The sequence below is a fragment of the Echiichthys vipera genome (assembly GCF_963691815.1).
Source record: "Echiichthys vipera genome assembly, chromosome: 1".
NCBI classification, from domain to species: domain Eukaryota; kingdom Metazoa; phylum Chordata; class Actinopteri; order Perciformes; family Trachinidae; genus Echiichthys; species Echiichthys vipera.
Window position 1 is genome coordinate 22,356,645 of NC_139826.1, and position 19,488 is coordinate 22,376,132.

The 19,488-nt window shown below is 39.6% G+C and overlaps 1 protein-coding gene across 2 annotated transcripts in view; it reads right to left on the minus strand.

The window, feature by feature from the left end:
- furina (furin (paired basic amino acid cleaving enzyme) a) overlaps window positions 1-19,076 on the minus strand; it is an 80,496-nt gene extending 61,420 nt beyond the window's left edge. The window contains exons 1-2 of one of the 2 annotated variants that reach the window (XM_083912482.1): window positions 18,942-19,076; window positions 11,049-11,373 (exon numbers count right to left, since the gene is read on the minus strand). In XM_083912482.1, the coding sequence (XP_083768608.1) occupies window positions 11,049-11,258 (210 nt within the window). In that variant the 5' untranslated portion in view covers window positions 11,259-11,373; window positions 18,942-19,076. Of the gene's footprint in view, window positions 1-11,048; window positions 11,374-18,374; window positions 18,556-18,941 lie in introns of those variants that run through there. The other variant, XM_083912481.1, reaches the window with a different exon arrangement.
- Between the last annotated feature and the right edge of the window lie 412 nt (window positions 19,077-19,488).

Below are 19,488 nucleotides of genomic sequence, written 5' to 3' on the forward strand. Positions count from 1 at the left end.
TTCCCTAACAAAATACCTGAAGGAGTGGCTAGAAATCCCTTATATCAGAACATGTGGAGGGTTTGGGGACACCAATCATACCAGCTCAACGCCAAATCGGGGTAGGGGTATAAAGTGGTGGGCCAGGGGTAAAAAGTGGTGGGGCAGTGGCCCCTCCCCTACTTCCTCCCAAACTATTTTCCATGCCCTTGCTCGGTCCACACATATCGCAACCTTTATTTTGACCTCAACTACAAACCTGTAAAGTTTTGTGACTACATTTGGCAAGGTTATCGTGCCAGAGGCATAAAGTGCTTTCTACCCACTACTTCTGACACCAAAGCTCAGATGACACACATTTTCCAATTTGGCCTTCATTTTGATCTCAACTACAGACCTTTAAAGTTTTGTGACTGTATCTTGCACGGTTACGACACTACTGCGGTGACAAACTCTGTCCACAGACAGACAGATACTCCCTGCTACAGTAGCTGTCTCCAGGACCACATTTTGTGATGTCACACACACACACACCCACACAATACCAGTGTTGCTGTCACAGCTTATAAAAAGCATTTTGAACCTAATTAAGACCGGATTGGTAGCATTTGTTCTATGCACAAGAATAGCATGGTTAAAAGGTGGAACAAATGAACGAGAGACAATTCTCTGCCCAACTTGTTTTGCAGCAGTAAGAAGTGTGTAGGCGTGATCTTATTTTGTTCCAAGAGGCTACGGCTGATAAATGACAACTGAAAGACTGAAGTTCACTGCTCAGTTCTCATTATGCTGTCTTTATTTCTTGTTTGGCTATTTTATTTTATTATAGTACAGTATGCACACAACTGAATCATATTGACACACTCATCTTGTAAACTGTGGCACACACGTCTTTCAGGACCAGTGCCATCATCCTATTTTAGATTCATTTGAGCTGAGGATTTAATAAATGAAAATATTGCTCCCTGGAGGTTTAGGCCAATCTATGAGCTGCTTCAGAAACCAAGAGGTTGGTGAGATGCCAGATACTTACATGTCAGATGATCCAAAAAAGATTCTAATAAACTGTATCTATAACATTGTTTGTGGTGGTAATGTTTTAGGATTTAATTTGGATGTATATCTGCTCCAAAGTCCAACACAAAAATCTGCAAAGTAAACAGAAAAGTCGATCTCTGCCGTTCATTAACTTCTGAAGAAGAGCAGCATGTACTGAGATGAAGTGAGATCTAGGTCTGTCTATTGAGAGAGAGGCCAGAGTGTAGAACAAAGGGACTGCAACACAAGGACCAAAGACGCTGCAGCGATGCGCCACTATGCTACTGATCAACCATAGCGAGATGAGAAAGGATCTCTCTCTAAATAAAAAGCCAAGCCTCCTAATGGGTCGGCACCAAAGAAGGGCCCACATCCAACTGTTCAGAATGAACTGTGTTTGCAGTGTTATCGTTAAAGCACTTCAAAGCGGCACCAACTCTAAAGGGACATGCTACACTGACTCTATAGAGCTGCACACTTCGTTAGAGCCATCAGCTCTCATTGGCTAAAGTAGGCCACGGTACACAGAGGGGTCCATTAAAGATTAATGAAGATACTGCTCAAGTAAACCAGCTTACAAAACATGCTTAAGCATAATAAAATATTTAGAGGTGGCAATCTATATAGCTGGTGTGTTTGAGCCACGTGTTTGACTCAAGGACCCCGGAAAGGCCCTCGGGGGTATAGTAACATGGTTGAATAGAACAGTGATGCCGTTTCAATTGCTGGTTTTCAAGTCACTGTGACATATACACTTTACTGAATATCATATATGATTCAAGAGGGCAGAATCAGAATCTTCTATTTATCTTGCAAAAACGTTCTTAGGCCCGCTACGGGTGTTCTTTTGTCAATAAAGGGAATGTTTATCATATAGAGATGAACAGGCATTCGTCATATTCATAATGATTTAGTGGAGTTTGCTGACTTTAAATTATCTGTCCAGCACATCTCCCAGATATATTAAATGGGCTGTGCTTCTCCAGTTTAGCTACTGCTGTGTTTACATTAGAATATTGTAAACCTGCAAAGATGCCTGCCATCTTCATACCCACAGTGTACATGCGATAAGCCAGACTAAGAGGCTACAGTTAGGTGAAGAAGCAAAGAGGCCCTGAAAGGGCTTTATGAAGGTATTGGAGAGTTAAGCTTCTGGCAGATGATTTGGTGGCAATGTAGCACAAAAAAGAGAAAAACCTGTGTGGGATTGTACAAATCATGCAGAGCAACTCATTTCAGTCCTCAGCAGGCAGTTTCTTCTCTCATCATCTCTAGGCCAATCATATCCTGTCAGAAGATTTTCCAGCAAATTTCTTCAACCCCTCAATTTCCCCGTAGTTAATTGCTTTACTTCTACAGAGTCCAATTGTGGACTCCATACCTTCAGTTTCTCATTTTCTGGTGTTTTCCAATTCAATCTGGTTGTACTTTGCAATCAAACTTCAACTGAGAGATTGGTGAGAAATGATTCAGCCGTTATCAGGCAGAGCAGGACCAATAGTTTAGCAGAGCCTCTAAATTGAGGTGTTGCAGTTTACAGTTATACACACACAGTGAGACCTACAACAATAACCAACAAAGGTGTGCTTAAAAGCAACACCTTCATAACAAAGTAGACAGACCAGTGAATAAACATCCTGTAATCATGCATGGCGTGATTGTTTCCAGTAGCAACACTTTTAAACAAGTCAAACACTTTCATGAATCAACAAATATTGTTTTAGACAACAAAACCTGCCTCCTCCCGTTCTGCAAACTATATACAAACCTAATTATTTAACTGATCGATTACAATTAATTGAACAATGTTCAGTACTGACAACGCACATTGATAAATAAATAGAGACGTTACTTACATACTACTTACTTAAATAGCAGCAGAGTCCACAGGGTGGGACTTCTATAATTATGTTACAACAAATATTGTGCACAAATGTTGTAAGTGTGACAAATAGAAATTGAAGAATGATGTTGAGTGTAATTTTATTTGCTACCTAAAAACGAAAAATTTACAAAAGGGTACTCCATCGCTGTGGGGGTGGCTTAGCATACCATAGATATAATTTATACAGAATTAGAAGTTGTTCTTAATATACATTTGAAAATATTTGCTTCCTCCGTGTATGGCACTACTATTAGGAAATTCATTTGTACAGATAAGCCTGTGAATGTTCTCATTCGTCCAGGTCATCGTTATCCTCAAAGCAATTTCAGTCAAAAACAACTGGACTGGTTGTTTGTCTAGGAAGACGTTTCACCTCTCATCCAAGAGGCTTCATCAGTTCATGTACGCATCTGACCAGGCTGGGACTGGTCCGAGATCAGTGCGTGTACAGTTCACATACACAGCAACACAACATAATATACCACGCACACGTAACTTAAAAAATTAACCACACATGTCCACACATGCTACACGCTATTCTTCCATTATACATTCTGCAGCGGCGGCCTGGGGATGGATGAATGGTTGGCAGCTGTCCGGTAATGGCAGCAACTAGTTTGCAATTCCATGCAAATATGTTCCAAAAAGCACCAAAAGACATTTGCAAATGATGTCACGTTGTGTCACTACTAAAAGGAATCTGGTAAAATATATTGCAATATATGATGTTGCCTTGCCCTATGGGAAGGAGCTTTCATTTAAAGTAGGCCTAGCCTGTAAAATAAAAGAAAACTTAAGGGAAACCCAACCAAATGTGGAAGGAAGAGATTAGAAGTCCATCCCTCCCCTGTATCCTTTGAACTACTTTCCTTTTTGTTGTGGACTAGATTAAAGTGTTCCTTCAGAGGCGTCCTTTAAGTGCACTGCTGTGTCATGTGTTACTGATAGGAGTGTCATTTCATTTTCCTTCATCAGAATTACAGATAATATCTTTTTTGCCTCTTCTTCAGTCTTGTGCTGAACAGAATATTAATCATCTTCGTTAAAAAAAAAGAAAAGAAAAAAAGGGTCCAACCCCTTCAGACAGGAAGGAAAGAAATCAGCACATTAGATAGCAGAAATAGGCCAAGATGGTGCCACGGAGTACAGTGAGGGCACAGTATGCCAAACACAATCCTCCCTTACATGCAAAGCCCTGGGGTGGACCAGCAGAATGAGCTATGAAGGCAGTTGGCCTCTAAATATGAACACAGAGAGTTTTATCCACCTCCAGCAACAGAAACCACTGCTCACAAGAAGGGAAGTGACAGCTTCTGTGAAGTGCCACATTTTACTTTGAAGTGAGAGTAGGAATAGATGTATTAGACAACTTATTTATTTTTCAACTTATTTTCTTCCACCTCTGGTTATGAGTAATGAAAGACGGCTTGTAAGGAAATTAGAGATTTATTTTGCATCTTCTAAACATAGCGTAACTTAAATGTTGCATCATTTTGGTATTTTCAAAAAGTAACCCATTTCATAGTCTAGGAGGAGGAAGCAGGAAACAAAAATACTTTCATGCAAATGGGATCATCGGCAACATTTGTCCAAGGACCAGACATTTCTAAGCACCGACAGAGGCCATGCTTTCGAATATTTTAATCAGCCTATCACTGTTTAATATGTTCCTTTTCTTACAATATTAATGTTATTTCTATACGCTTACATCAGTGTGAACAGAAACATGGGAAATTCAGAACTGTCCACAAGAGTCTGAGCTTTACAATCATACCCAGTTTATGCAACTCAAAAACGTTTAAGGTCCACGGTATGCAGAAAAAATCAAATACTCCATTTTTAGAACAGGCAAAAATAACACATTTGTACTGCATGACAAAAACTGCATGGAAGTAACACAACTTTGGCATATCTGTAAAGGGGAGACTTGTTGGTACCCATAGAACCCATTTTCATTCAGATATCTTAAGGTGAGACGAGACTCCTCTGAAAATGTCCATGGTTGGTACCAATGGATGCCCTGGGTCATCTAGTTTCAAATGATACCAATATCTTCACTCTAACTTTAAAACAGAGCCAACTACAGCTTCTTACAAACAGTAATGTTGGCCCAGATCAACACCAGTTGACGATCACTGCCTTATTTAACAGATGCAAGTAGACTTACTTTTATCATGTTGAACACTACACTTTATCCCTGAAGCACAAGTTAAAGGTTCTTCTAATTGTGGATGCGCAGGTTTACTTCTCAATAATGCGCTACTGTCATGGGTTATTATTAAACTACAAGAATGCAAGTCATACAAAGGCTGTAAATTGCTCAACACAAGGTAGGGCCAGAAAGTAGTCCTGCAGCATTGCAAAAAACAAGTTACATATTGAGAAGCCTTTTCCCATCATCAGTAAGAGAACCTTCATGAGCTGCATACAAGATGGACAAGATAATGAAAGCCTGAGGCTACAGACAGAGAGGCACAATGTTTCACAACATATGACTTACCTAAAGAAAAAGAATCTATCTAGCCATTAAACCAGCAGTCAAGCGTAAATGATCAAGTAAAAAAGGGCTGCTTTTATTGTAGCAGTGAACACAATTGATATACTTCCAATTTAAGCCTTTGATCTTGTAGCCGTTTGATCCATTTCATAGATTGCACTATAATGATTCTTAAGATTCATTTAACTCGTGTCAGTTCTTCTTATCAAATCACTTCTTACTACTAATCGCAGTCCCTCTTATTCCATTTATTTAAATACCCGAGTAATCAAGGTGCAATTGAACCACATGTAGCACAAAAAATGTGAGTTCCCTGTTAAAAACTGCAGCCCAAGTCTGATGATGTGGGCAAGAAAAGGTCTTTAAAATGTAAAATAACTATCCAGAGTTGCAAGCTAGCAGTTAATACCCATTTACCAAAGTGAGAGTCAGCCGTTTCCTAATTTTATTGCTTTAACTTAGTTTTAATTATTCTCCTTGTTTTAAAATGGCCCTATAATGTAGAAGTGGGCTGGAAGTAAGAGGTCTAATCCATTTGCACACCACTTGGTCATGGCAACCTTTTACTTTTAAAAATAGATAGCCCGGTTCATTTCAGGTTCATTGTAATTAATATTCCTTACATGCATCATCGGTTGCAAAGAAAAAGAAGGGAGGATTTTTAAAAGCCATATGACAGCTTAGTAAGGGATAGGTCAAAGTGGGGGTGTAACTTAACTGAGACCGTTCGTGCATTGAGGGTTTCATGATTTGCTGCTGTCAGAAAACGATTGCCTTTAAGTTTCCTCAATGAAACAACCAACCGACTGTCACATTGGCTAGATGGCCTTGATTGACAGATGCCAAAGCAACCATAAGGATCTAGCTGACCAGCCAGTTTGTCCTAATCTTCAAAACATTGTGGAAAAAACTAAGAAAGTAATCAAGACGATTATTTTCAGGTGACAGCGAACACTCGAAAACATATGGTTTAAAACAAGTATGTTTTAAGATATACGATGACGGAGTTCACAAAAATGTGTCTACACCTTCATGACAACGTGCTGGATGCGTGACGGTGGAGGATTATAAAATCAGACATGTTTAGGGTATAGAGCGTATGGATGCCATAGTGTTAGAAGGATGAGTGAAGGCAAAATAAAAACAACCATCATCGGAGCTGTAAAACCTGCCCAGCTGCAGTCTTTGATACTCCCCTCAAGCTCTCCTGTCTAATTCCAACACCTGCAGACACCAGCAGAGTCAGCCACAGAGCTCAGACTCACCGTGCTTGGCCACACATAGCAACTCTCATTTACCCCTCAGCTGTAGGCAAAAAAGGCTTAACAGATTTGTTTCCCAGCTCTAAAGTGAAGGCTTCCTTTTAATCAATAAGCAGTGACATACTGTAATGCAGTCAAGGCAGTTCAGAAGGTAGGAGCCTTTTTATTTTAGTCATCACTTGTGGTTATACCTCACCTTTCAGAGTTAATGAGCAGAGAGAATGCATCAATAACATGCCGAGGGCTTATCAGATGTGACTGCTTTAACATGTCATAAAAGGAGTTATTACGGCGATGTCATGTTTCCAGTTCTCATGCTATATGTGGCCAACAGAAAGCCACCTGAAGCCAGTGTCTAAAGCAGTCAACTTAATAAGGGAGCAACTAACATTTTTTTTCATAATCGATTAATCTGTTGATTATTTTCTAAAAACAGTCAATCGTTTGGTCTACAATGTCAGAAAATGGTAAAAGATGCGCATTACAGTTTCCCAAAGCCCAAGGCGACATCTTTAAATGTCTCATTTTGTGACACCAACCATCCAAACTCTAAAGATGTAAGTTTCATAATGGTAAAAGAAGAAGGAAACCACAAACAATTCACATTTCAGAAATTGGAACCAGATTAATGTCAAATTAAAAAATCAATTATGAAAACAGTTGGCAAATAATCTTCTGTTGATTAACTTATCGATGAATCGATTAATCTTTTCATCTCTTTACTTATCAATGCATCTACATCGACATGCTCTATTCATTTTTTTATTTTATTTTCTACTTTTATTTCAGCACTATAGGAGCCTCCTCAAGTAGAGTAATAATAACATATACATATATATATATATATACACTACTATATATAACACAAAGTGATTATAATATCTGTCTCATGAATTTCTGTTTGATACTTCAAACTGACTTCATTTGGCGCCAGAAGTCTAACATATGCAAATTAGGACATAGCAGGGCTCCAGACTGCGACCAAATGGTCGTATTTTGCGACCAAAATATGAGAGTTTGCGGCGGAATTTTACATCTGGTCGCGCATGTGCAAACAGATCAATGTACCATATCAATGCGTAAGTGGCTAAACAGCAACAGAGTGACAGATAAGACAGGAACAATATGTAAGCACTGTAAGAAAATAGTGCCATCAGGACAAACAAACACGTAGCATAACATGTGAGCCCCCCAGCTGACGGACATAAAGCCTCCCAATGGGACGCGCTGGCTGTCTGTCGGCATCTCCCGAGCCAAGTGACAGCAGAAATTTACTTAACCAAAATAGTTTTCATGTCGGCTCCATGAGAAGAAATCAACAGTGTTTAACTGATGCATTGACTTCATTTCTCCGCTCAGAGCAGCGAGTGAAGCAGCAAGCAGCAGGTAACACACAGATTGAGCTGATCAGTCGATGTAGATACAGTTGTAGTGAGTGACGGTTGTCACACCTCTTCTAATCTTGCTCTCTGTGTAGCAGGGGCGGGGCCCTTTTAGACGGCGATTGATTGACGGTGTGTGCCCCTAAAATGTCTGGTTGCACCCCTTAAATGTTCAGTTTAGGGCCACAGTGCTCCTAGTGAAAAAAGTTAGTCTGGATCCCTGCATAGGTAATGATTGGATGTTTTAGCAGCACCGGATGGATTCTATGGTTATTTCTACAGAACACATACTGGGTCAGATCAGTGATGTGGAGGGTTGTAATTGGGGGTATTTTAACCAGTACAAAAATGTATGCCAGCTCAGGGATTTAACTTATGAAGCAGATTTAATAAGGCAAATAAATGTGTAGGTAACTAAATACCTGGAACATCTGTTTTTACTTGAGTCGATGTTTCACATTTGAGAGATTTGAAGGCTTTACTCAGCATTTATCCAGCTGACTTCATTAAGCCTTTGTAAGACAGGCCCCTTTCTGACATTTTTCCATCTTATACGCTAAGGCTAGCTCGTCAAGCTAGCTCTGGTCGGACATAATAGTCAATTTTTCCTCCCTACAAATATCATAAAATAGTTTTAAGCAAGACCAGCCAAACCACACAGCTCCTCGTCTTCAGGGACACTTCTGTACGTACATGGGTGTAATTGCTTTGTCTGGAGTCCTCACCATCTACTGGCAATACATAGTTAAAGGATTTAAGCGTGTTGGATTACTCATCAGTCTGCATGCTGTGATTCAGAGCACAAATAACATTCCTGGTCATGACCAGTAAGACCATGTTGGTAAAAGCAGAAAACATTTCCCTGTAAAAGTGCTGAGATCATGAAATTAAACATGTGCATGAAAAGCTGCTTGTTGTTGTCTCAGAAAACTACCCTCACATTCTTACATTGTACTTAGTATCTAAAGATCATTTAGTTCAGTGTCACACCTGCTGTAATTAATCCTGAAAGTCTAAAAGGCATAGTGTGCAATCTGCAAATTACAGCTTTATGACTTCAATGCATTTCTTCTAAATAACAAGTTGGGAGGAACAGATGATCCTCACATGTTGTTTAATGTCCCTTGTGGTAAATAAATTGATATTTGAAGTGGCATGACATAAGTATCTAGGTTGGTTTAAATACTTTGAAAGTCTATTTTAAGAGTTTATGGCAGAAAGAAGAATCAGCAATAATATTACAGTCCAGTTCATGGTTTTGTTTTTTAGTACAAAGTACGTACATCGAACACCAAAACAGATACTCATATACAAAAACTGTCCTGGTAACATTTTTTTTTAAAAAGCACTTATGACTGTTGAACAACAGTACAAAATACAAAGACGATTCTATATGGCTATCAAAACAACCTCCAGTAGTCCTCCTGAAGACTAAATTAATTCTTAAGTCTTAAAAGTTTTTCAGAAGAGGATGTGACATTGTTAAAGGACAACTTGGCTTGTTAGTTTGAACTGAGGTCGAACAGGAAGTGATAAAAGGGAAAGCTCACAGAAAATTTTGCATCCACTGGACTGGAAAAATTGTGGGCACAAAAAGATTTTAATAATCTAAACCTTTCTCAAAGTAGGAGTTGACTGAAAACAAATTTTAGCTCAACCTAACTCTTGTCAGTCAGGAGAAAAATGTTATAATGTCGTGGTGTTTGGGAAAAACATAAACTTGAGATTTTTGAGATAAAAAGCTGTGCCTCGAGTAAAGGTGGTTTTATAAAACAGGTCATCCAGATTTTAGTGCACGCCCACAGTTTCACTAAAGTTCATCTCACTCTTCCAAAGTTGACTCACCTCAAACTTTTTTTCTCCGGCTGCATTCAGTCCCTGTTGGCCACGTCTCTCTACCCACAGATTCACAGAAATCTGGCATTTTCATCTGTTTCTTTCCAGCTTTTACACACAAACTTCAGCATAAATCTGTGCTTACGTAAGAATCCCTATTCTCACATGAAATGTGCACACAGATCTAATCTTACTGTCCGTGTTTTGTCAACTGTTTACTCAACGCTAAAAGCACTGTGTGGTGGAACTCCAAGTCATTATCCATTTGTCTAGCCTTTGTAGATTTTAGTAATCTTTGAATTTGTTTCTAGCTTTAGTCATGTTTGTGACTGTACAGTGTAGATATGGACTATTGGCAAAAAGAAAAATAACCAGGTTGGAAAACAAATCAATTGTTGTTACATTCATGTTTGATGAGTGTATTGGTACAAAAGCACCCTGCTTCTTGCAACACCACTGCCATGAAACAACGCACAGGTATGTAAAAATAGCCTTTCTATGACAATGAAGCAGTGATAAGATGTTCAGTATGTGGCAATCACATAACACACTAGTGTCACAAAATAGGCCGATTATTGGTTTTCATTGTCCAGCCAAATTATTCAAAAGGGTCTGTGCACTGTCAGGCTCCAAAACAAATAATTTATTAAGTCAATTATTAAATTATTTGTATTGGAGCCTGACAGTGTGCAGACTCTCTTTTGTTAAATGTAACTGACTAGTCAAATGAATAAGATCTGGAATTATTAATACTTTCAAAAGATTTTAGTCTTTGGATGGAAAAAGTGAAAATCAACAGGAAACGATAGGGCGGAAAAAAGAGAAGCCATACTCCTACTGCACCAGGCTCTTTAAAAGCTGGGCCAGCAGGAAAGCCCAATAAAATGGACTTTAAAATAATGAAAATGAATTATAAATAACTCATAATAATCATAAATTATACAATAACACAGTCAGACATTGTACAGTGAGGGCACACTGTGGGCAGCCAGCTAACCTCCTTTAACCTTTCAAGAGGCCGATGCGTCTGATATTTGCATAGTCAAAATGCTGCTGGTTTTAGTTTCCACATATGGCTGCTGTATCACGCCAGGTCTTGGGTGCTTTGTCATTATATCTAAACATTACACCAATGCAAGTTCCTTAAAAAAAAAAAGCGTATTACTTACATGTCCGTAATTGATGAACCCATGTTTACTGGCAATTCTGTCAGCCTCATCCTGACCTCCAGGTATGTGGACTGCCCATGTGTTGGTGTAGACCTTCTGCCCCACTGCTGGCTCCAGCCCAGAAACCAGCAAGACCAACAGAGGCCCGAGTAGCAACTCAAGCAGCCTAAGCCTGCGGCCTCTGGAGGAACATGGAGGGCCAGAAGCCATGGGTTCTCCTAGTGCAGCACAGTCTCCGAGCACAGCGACTCTCCGACGGGCCGGGGTTGCCCACGGTTCATGCAGGTGTACGGAGAGAGGAAGAATGGGGGCAGTCACAGCTCACCTGGCAGGAAACAAAAGAAGAGGGAAAAAAATTGCAACTTAACACATCTGTGAAATTTAGTCGAAAGTTTACAGTGGGGAGTCCTTCCTTGTGATCCATAAAGAGATTGTATATATCCTGGACTTGTCAAGATCCACAGGGAAACTATTTACATGAGACCAAACAAAGAACACAATTTGAGGTTTTGTTTTTCCCTTTATAGTTGCTTCAATGTTCGGTGGGATACAGAACATAAACAGGAGTAGAGGAATAAACGTGGTGTCAACGCTTTCAACTGTAACTGAATGCAGATTTGTTGAATGATAACAAAACACATTACATCATTTTTGGGAGAACAGAATGCTTAGTGCAGAGGTGTACTGGGTTGCCAGCAGAGGTGGAGATGTGTGGCTGGAAAACCTACACTCCACCCTGGATGCTGAGGGATCACAGCAATCGGCTTTACTACAAGGGGAAGGAGCCAATCGAGGGTGGAGGTAAATGCCTGTGGTAGGAGCTGAATGACTGCGGCCAAGGAGAGAACATGTAGTGTCAGAGAAAAATGTTGAATGGCGGCCTACAATATAATGATTTATGTTTGAGAGTTTCTGCGTAATGTGCTGACTCAGATGTTATCACCAAGCCATAAAAAACAAACATCTAAAACACAATCTTATGAATAAGACAAAGCAATATATAATATATATATAGATATAGCAACACTAACCAGAGCTCACGGTGTAATTGTTAGCTGATACAATTTGCCTGTAAACTGTTGTTTCATGCTAGAAAGGTCAGCTGCATCTTCATTATGTTCACACCATTATCTAAAGTGCTTACTCCATTTTAACCTCTGAGTTTACTGGACTGTGCTGAACTCTGGGTTTCCTATTGTATGCAGTCACATTTGTTCTCCTGATTTAAATCAAATGTGGGAATGGGTTTCTTATCACCTCCTATAAATCAATCTCTCGCCTGTGTTAGCCATCAAATGAAAATAAGTCCCAAATTGTGCAATTCTGGCAACTTCGACATGAACAAACAAACGCCTCAAATTTTCCCAGGGACAGTTTGTTGTGGGGCACAAATGATGTTGTTGGAGGCAGCCGGGAGGTTAATCATCAACTGTGTTCAATTTGTTAATTTTGAAGCCTCTTTATAATTGAACCATATTCATTCTCTTCACCCCAACACATAGACCTATAAATTCATCATGAACCTTCTTTTTTAATTAACATCCGTTCACGGGGTTATTCTCAGCTGTATTAAGGCCACTTTTGGGAACCTGGAATAGATTCTGAAATATTTGGGTATTCTGTGTACAAGGAATCTTGATCCATTTAATTTGTTTTGTTTGTTCAAAACTGCATTTTTTTTTTACACTGAGGTTGGTATGATACAATTAATTCTGAAAAAGCAACGTTTCAGTCATGCATCATTAATTAATTTGTTATAAATTGCTTGTTACTTAGAAATTTCAAGGATGATCTATCTTCTTTTGCATACATTAAGACAAATGCAGCTACTTTAAATCCCATCTTACTCGCATCAATGCCATTTATCATTTATTATGCTGTTATTAGCTTTCACTCACCTATACATGTTTATTGTAACAACCCTCAAAGTTTTAGCTTTTAACTCCCGTTTGGTCAGAGGCAATTTAAATCCATATATTTGATATATATGTGGAAATTATGTTAGGTACTAACATATGGTGAAAAAGAAAGTTTTTAACAGCTGAATAGCCTCGATGACCTGTGTACTTTAAGAACAACTTAATATCTAAAGGGTTAAGAGAGACTTGGTTCAATGTGTTGTGAAACCACAGGTAGTGGCATCATTAGCGATCAGCAAGCTTATAGTCGGTCTGGCTGTGAGTCTGTACGCCAAGCTGCTAATCCACGTGAGGCATTTCAACAGTACATTTCATAAATACCTGGATAACAGCTTAGCGCACAAGAGACAGATTACTATGTATAAAACAAGCCCCATGTATAATAAACCATGCAGAACAAATCATGTGCTGAAAATGTCTCTTAAAGCAGAACCATTTACGCTCCAACCTTCAGGAACACCCAAATCCCTCCACCTTTTTAATTCGCCCTTCCTGTGCAGTTAAGCCTATTTAAAACATATTAACACATGCCAATCATTCTAAACTAAGTAGCTAGGATCCAAACCCAAAATGCATTACATGTTTACTTTTTGTATCATCTGCTCAATTGCTGAAATTGAAGATGAACAAGAATGGCTATCTGGCTATTTAAGCCAATATTTGCCAAAGTATTTATCAGATTTAAATTAATATAGAGAAAAAAATAAATTAAATAAGCAAAAGATAAGTCTGGTCCCATAACTCACTCAACTTTGTCCTCTGTCCTTGATGCAACAGGTAAATAGAGCGTGAACACTTCCAAACCTCTGTTTGATTTCCAGACACACACCGACTTTTATGTTCAGATGCCTGTGACCTCATCTGGGCACTCAACCACTCCGTTTCTTTAACGTCGGTGTGAAAACCACCAACCATGGTGTATCAACTGTTCAACTACTTTGCTGTTTGCCAGAGATTACAGAGAAGATGATGATCGCACTTGTGAGTGGTCTTTAGTGTTACCACAGTATTTTATACCATATGCCAGGCTGTGATAACAGACATTATAACAGAAATAAAACTGCACCCAATTATAATTAGCCAAGTATCATTAACCCAAAAAGATAATGCCATTATCATTACCAAACTCATCAGGACGATTTAAAAAGATAACAGTTTACACCTCATCAGTTTATTATTTACATTTTAATGAGATGAAATGAACTCAAATGCATTTAGCCCATATGAACCTTTTTCACTCATATATCTTGTACTCGCTGCCGATCGTCACGTTGTGACACACATGCAATCAATCTCAGGAATACCCAGATAGCCCACAGAGATTTGGAAATAACAAGCTGTCACTGATTAAGCGACCGTAAAAATATTGATAGCATTACGTTAATAAACAACACTCAAAATCACATCTCATTTGCATTTGAACTCATTTGTTAGATAGACATATTCTTGTGGCAGACTGACAGTATAAAGCTGGGTTTATCTCTCTCACAGCAACCATCACATAGTGAGTGAGTGTTACATAGGCAGCAAACTACTCGCTATCTGCAAAAGCCATTTCCTCAGGTTCAGAGTAACTATCCATGTGATGGTACGAGCGTTCCAGTATCACTACCCCTAATTACAAAGACTGCTTAATAGAAAATGTTTATTTGAGATAACACTTCAGAAAGCCCATATTTAACAAAACATGCTCTTTAGTGTCATTACCAGCAGTAATCCAACATTCAGACCATTACTATCACAAAGATTAGGCTTGAATGTTTTTTCTTCTGGTTTCCAAATTAGGTTTTACATGTTTGCCTAAATCCTCAGGTTGCAGTATTATCTGAATCTGCATTTAAACAAGTGCACTCATTCTACAAGTATAAATTAGGGTCTGAAAGTAAATCTTTCAGATCTTAACCTGCATGTTTAAAAGCCTGTGCACAGATTGGAATTACAAATATCAGCAAAAGAGTGAGAGACTTTGTCTGTATTCAGTCCTCTCATGGCTATGAGTTTAATTTAGATCAAGTGATCAATTTCGTCTATAGATCTAAATATCTGATGTTTATCTATCTGTTTGAAAAAGATAGTTATCATATAAGAGTGGATCCCAAACTGGGAGGTGGAGTAGGTGATGAAGAGGGCTTAAAAATATTTTTATCTGCAACAGGGGGGCCATTCAGAAAATGTTTGGGAACCTGACTATCATATAAGAAACAGCATTTAAGCAAACAGAAACACAAAAGATTTTGTTTGCAGAAGTCTCTTTGTGTGTTGATGGAAGCCTGGATGACACAGCTTTCTACTTGCATACCTTTAAAGAGTTTGTATTTTTTAAATTTGATTCAATGTGCTGTTGATTCAAATATTAACAAAAACAGTGACCCTGTGAGAGCTGTGGGACCTTCGTTGGAAGTCCACAGGCACTCAAACTAAAAGGGAAATAACAGGAAACAAAATGGTGGAAATGTACCCCTCTGGAGAGCAAGCACTGTATCAGTCAACGACTATAAAAGCTTTTATTCAGGATGTCAAAACTCAGAAAAACACCTTCATTACGACCAATACTGTGCCACATTGTCTGCCCTCCTGAATGGGGAGTTTTAATAACCACAGTGGACTTTCACCTCGCTCTCTGAGATGGTTTAAGATTCCACCGTTTTGCTTTTTATTTAATAAAAATGTATCCATGCTACTTAGTTTCAATGTTTCAAAAGCACACAACCTTGACCAAACAGGACATCATCACAGTGTAGTTGCATTGAATGCATTTAGCAATCATCTTTGCAAGTAGGTCTTATTATTATTATAATATAATAATGGAACCCAATAAAACCCATTTGTGGTTTAATGGGTTGATTACAGTGCTTGCTAAAAAAAAACCCTGCTGTCTGTTATCCTTTATGTTGCCTGGTACATTTGTTTTGACCCAAGCGTTTGTCATTTTATCTGCTTTTTCCAGAAATCCAGCAGCAATGATCAGCATTAACACAATCAAAAATGTCTACTCTACAGGTAAATCTGGAGTTTTCCCTTTCTACGTTTAGGTCTTCCTTGATAAGAAGCCGTGCATGCATTTCATTGAGATGCTTGTGGAGTAAACATCTTATCATTCTGTGGAAGCAAAGCAGCCCGACACACTTATTTCTGAAAAATGTGCATTTGAGATTGCCATTTTGTAACTGCATTCAAAAGGGGCTTGTTTTAGTGGTGTCACTGGAGATGTAAAATGACAGTGTTGATGTTTAGTGGAAGCACAAACAACACAAGGAGGTCAGTGTCCACAATGAAACACATATGTCCACACTACTGTGACACTTAATAGCTGAAGCGCAGTCAGCGCCGTCGTATAGGGGGGAAAGGTGATGACAATTCTAAGGGCCCACAGCCAGCCAGGGCCCACACACTGCTCCAGTAGCCTCTATGACAAAATTATTATGCACTGAACTAATATATATTCATACGAATGAATCCGAATTAAAACAAAGCCACAAGTTGTACAATACTCTATATATATGTTTATTCTATTCAATAACCCCCCTGGCCCCTTCTTAGAAAATGGTTTGGTCCACACCGCGGCTCTTTCTTCCCGGGGTTCTTCCTCATCGGAATTAAGTGCTAGCCGGTAGAGAAGCTAACTGCAGCAGAGTCAGTATGCCCCCCAAAAAACACAAGTCTGGACACAAGAAAAAAGTTGAGAAAGAGGTCAGGTGTAGGAACAGCAGAGCAGGGGCCCAAGACATCAAAACCTTTTTTTTTAAGAATGGTGAGAGTAAACTACCGAGGGCGGCTTAAACAATTAGCCTGCTTGTTCATTCATTTAATGTCTGTAATATTACCTTTGACGGGGCGCAGGCTGGAGCCTACGCTAGCTGTCATCGGGCCCCGCTCTGGACAGGTCGCCAGTTCATTAAAAAAAAATCGCCAGGTCATTGTAGAGCGACGGTTCCTAGAGTAGCTATAACTGAACGTTACTAATCTAGGGGCTACCACCGTGACTGTGTGTTTCGCACATAACACTGTCGGACAGTGTTCCAGTAAGCGCCCATTCAGAGGCTGCATTCAATTGTATTATGACCCATTCAATTTCTACTCAGTAATTATGAGCATCTGACGAAGGTCAGTTACGTTTTCATGATGTGTTCAATGTGGTCTTGTAAAATGTGTCATTAGTGGGACATTTGAATAGTCTAAATACAAAAAAAGTTAATTGTTCAAAGATTTGTCGTTGTTGTTCTGTTTTTTTGACAACAACAAAGTAAAAAAAAGACTATTTAGAATTTTGGACAGTTTACACTGACTTTTGAATGGTTTAAAAATATTTTATCCATATCAGGACTTGAACCAGTCACCTTCTGGTTCCCAAGCCAAGTCCCAACGGACTGAGCTACTGACGCCCACCATTAATGTATACAATAATGGTCGGCAATAATGGTGGACAATTGGACTTTAAAGACCTCATCAGCGAATTTGCCAACAAAAAGGCCCGGCGTTGGGCTTTCTGATGAGACTTACAGCGAACAAACTATTATTTACTACAATTTAAACTTTCAGTGGGATTAGATGAGGATTGTTGTTGTTTTTGATATTTGTTTTACAACGTATTCTATGTTCTCGTTGTTTTACTTGCACATTTAAGTTAATTGTTACATATTTACCTGTGGACTACCTTGAGCCAGGACACTGTTTTTCCTTTTATATCAAATTATTTCATAAGCATATCAGTGCTTGATTGTTGAATACAATAAAATACCCACTACCTATTTGTTGAGTGGTTAATTGAAAATATATTTGCAATCAGAAGTGTAATAACATGTTTCAAATCAATAAAATGAGAATAAGACAACTAATAATACATAATTTACATAATAATACTCTGACTTGTTAAGTTGTTAATCTTAAAAAAGGAAACAAATTGGGTGTATTACACCAGGCACCGTCAAGAACACTCAAAAACAATACAATTGAAGGTGGCAAGGAATAGGGTAGGGCCCACACCGATATTCTTTCAGGGGGCCCAGAATTCCTAGCAACTGCCCTGAGCGCAGTTACACTAGTGTTCATCATATGAATCCAGATTATGTTTCATCAGATTAAATCAGCCCCAGTCTAACCCAAACAACATCAGCTGTGTTTACATTGATAACTCCTCAGGTCAAAGTTCAGTCCCAAAGGAAGCTTATAGCCATAACAACCTTCTGATACATCAGATCAGAGTTTAATAGTAAAGGTTCCCTGCTTCCAAAAAAACAGTAAGTGTGGAGCAGAGATCAACCACGGCAACATGAGGAAGGAGCAAAACGTCTCTCGCTCCGGCCTGTTTTACACCAAACACTTTGAATGTTTGTGAGCTAAAGTTAAAGACATTTAAAAACATCAGCTGGGAAGAGTAACGCCGTGAGTTTGGGGTCGGTTGTCTCACCTCACACGCGTTAAGTCCGTGACAACAACGCAGTCATAAGGCTGGAGCTGATCCGGTGATGATGACTCCTCCGCTTGACAAATATGTCTGAAACTGTTACCGCACCGTGTTTTAACGTAAACTTGACACCACGGTAGTTCTGCCCTGCCGCTCCGTCTCACAGGTGCCTCCCCCTTTTGCTCCCCTCTCATCCACCCCTGACGAACATTTCCGACCTCACATTTTTACTACTCACCCTGTAGGAGCACGAACAACACGGTTTTTTTTTAGTTTTTTTTTTAGCAGGGACACATAACCACAGAAACCGGACGCGGCGCAGTCGACGTCACCTCGGCGTGACGAATGTGTGTGTGTGTGTGTGTGATCCCCCCTAGTTCGCGAGCCGACACACACAACAAACTGACAGCAACCGGGATCTATAAAAGACAAACCCCCCGTCCGGTCCTGTGCCGTCCTGTGTCAGGGTCCCCCGGTGGTACCAAAGGCAAACTCGGCGACCACGCAGCCCAAACAAGTGAAAAAATACAAGCTGGAGCAGACGGGAAACTTACAATCCGCTCAACTTACCAGCTTCCTTTTACATCCTGCTCGACCCCGGCTCGTTGTCGTTGTCTCTCACCGCGGTGTTAGAACCGACGACGGCACGGTGAAGCGACTGAAAAATTGATAAGAGAGAATCGCTGGTTATAAATAGTCATGATACCCCTCTGGTGTACCGCTGAGTGGTCCGTACAAGCCCCAGGAAATACGTCACGGCCGTGGACTGAGTGGAGGAGACGTTAGAGCAACACCTACTTACCGGCCAGCAGCGCTGCGACACCCCCACCTGCTGGTCACAGGCGGAACAGCACCCTGATCCTCACTGAGCCCACCAATAAGACTGAGAATCTTCATTAAAAGCTATATTTTTTTTAATAATAATAAACCCACGGGGCTTTTTGAGGGGTACAAAACGAAAGTATTGCTTTTCCATAAAAAAAGTATATTCAGTCTGAATTAATATCTTATATATTTTTCTTTACAGGTTTGACAATGAATTTCTGTCACGTTCTGTTTCCATGGTACCAGCCAATAGGTGCCAGCATTGCAGGTTGCCAGGGTTGTCTGTTGTTGG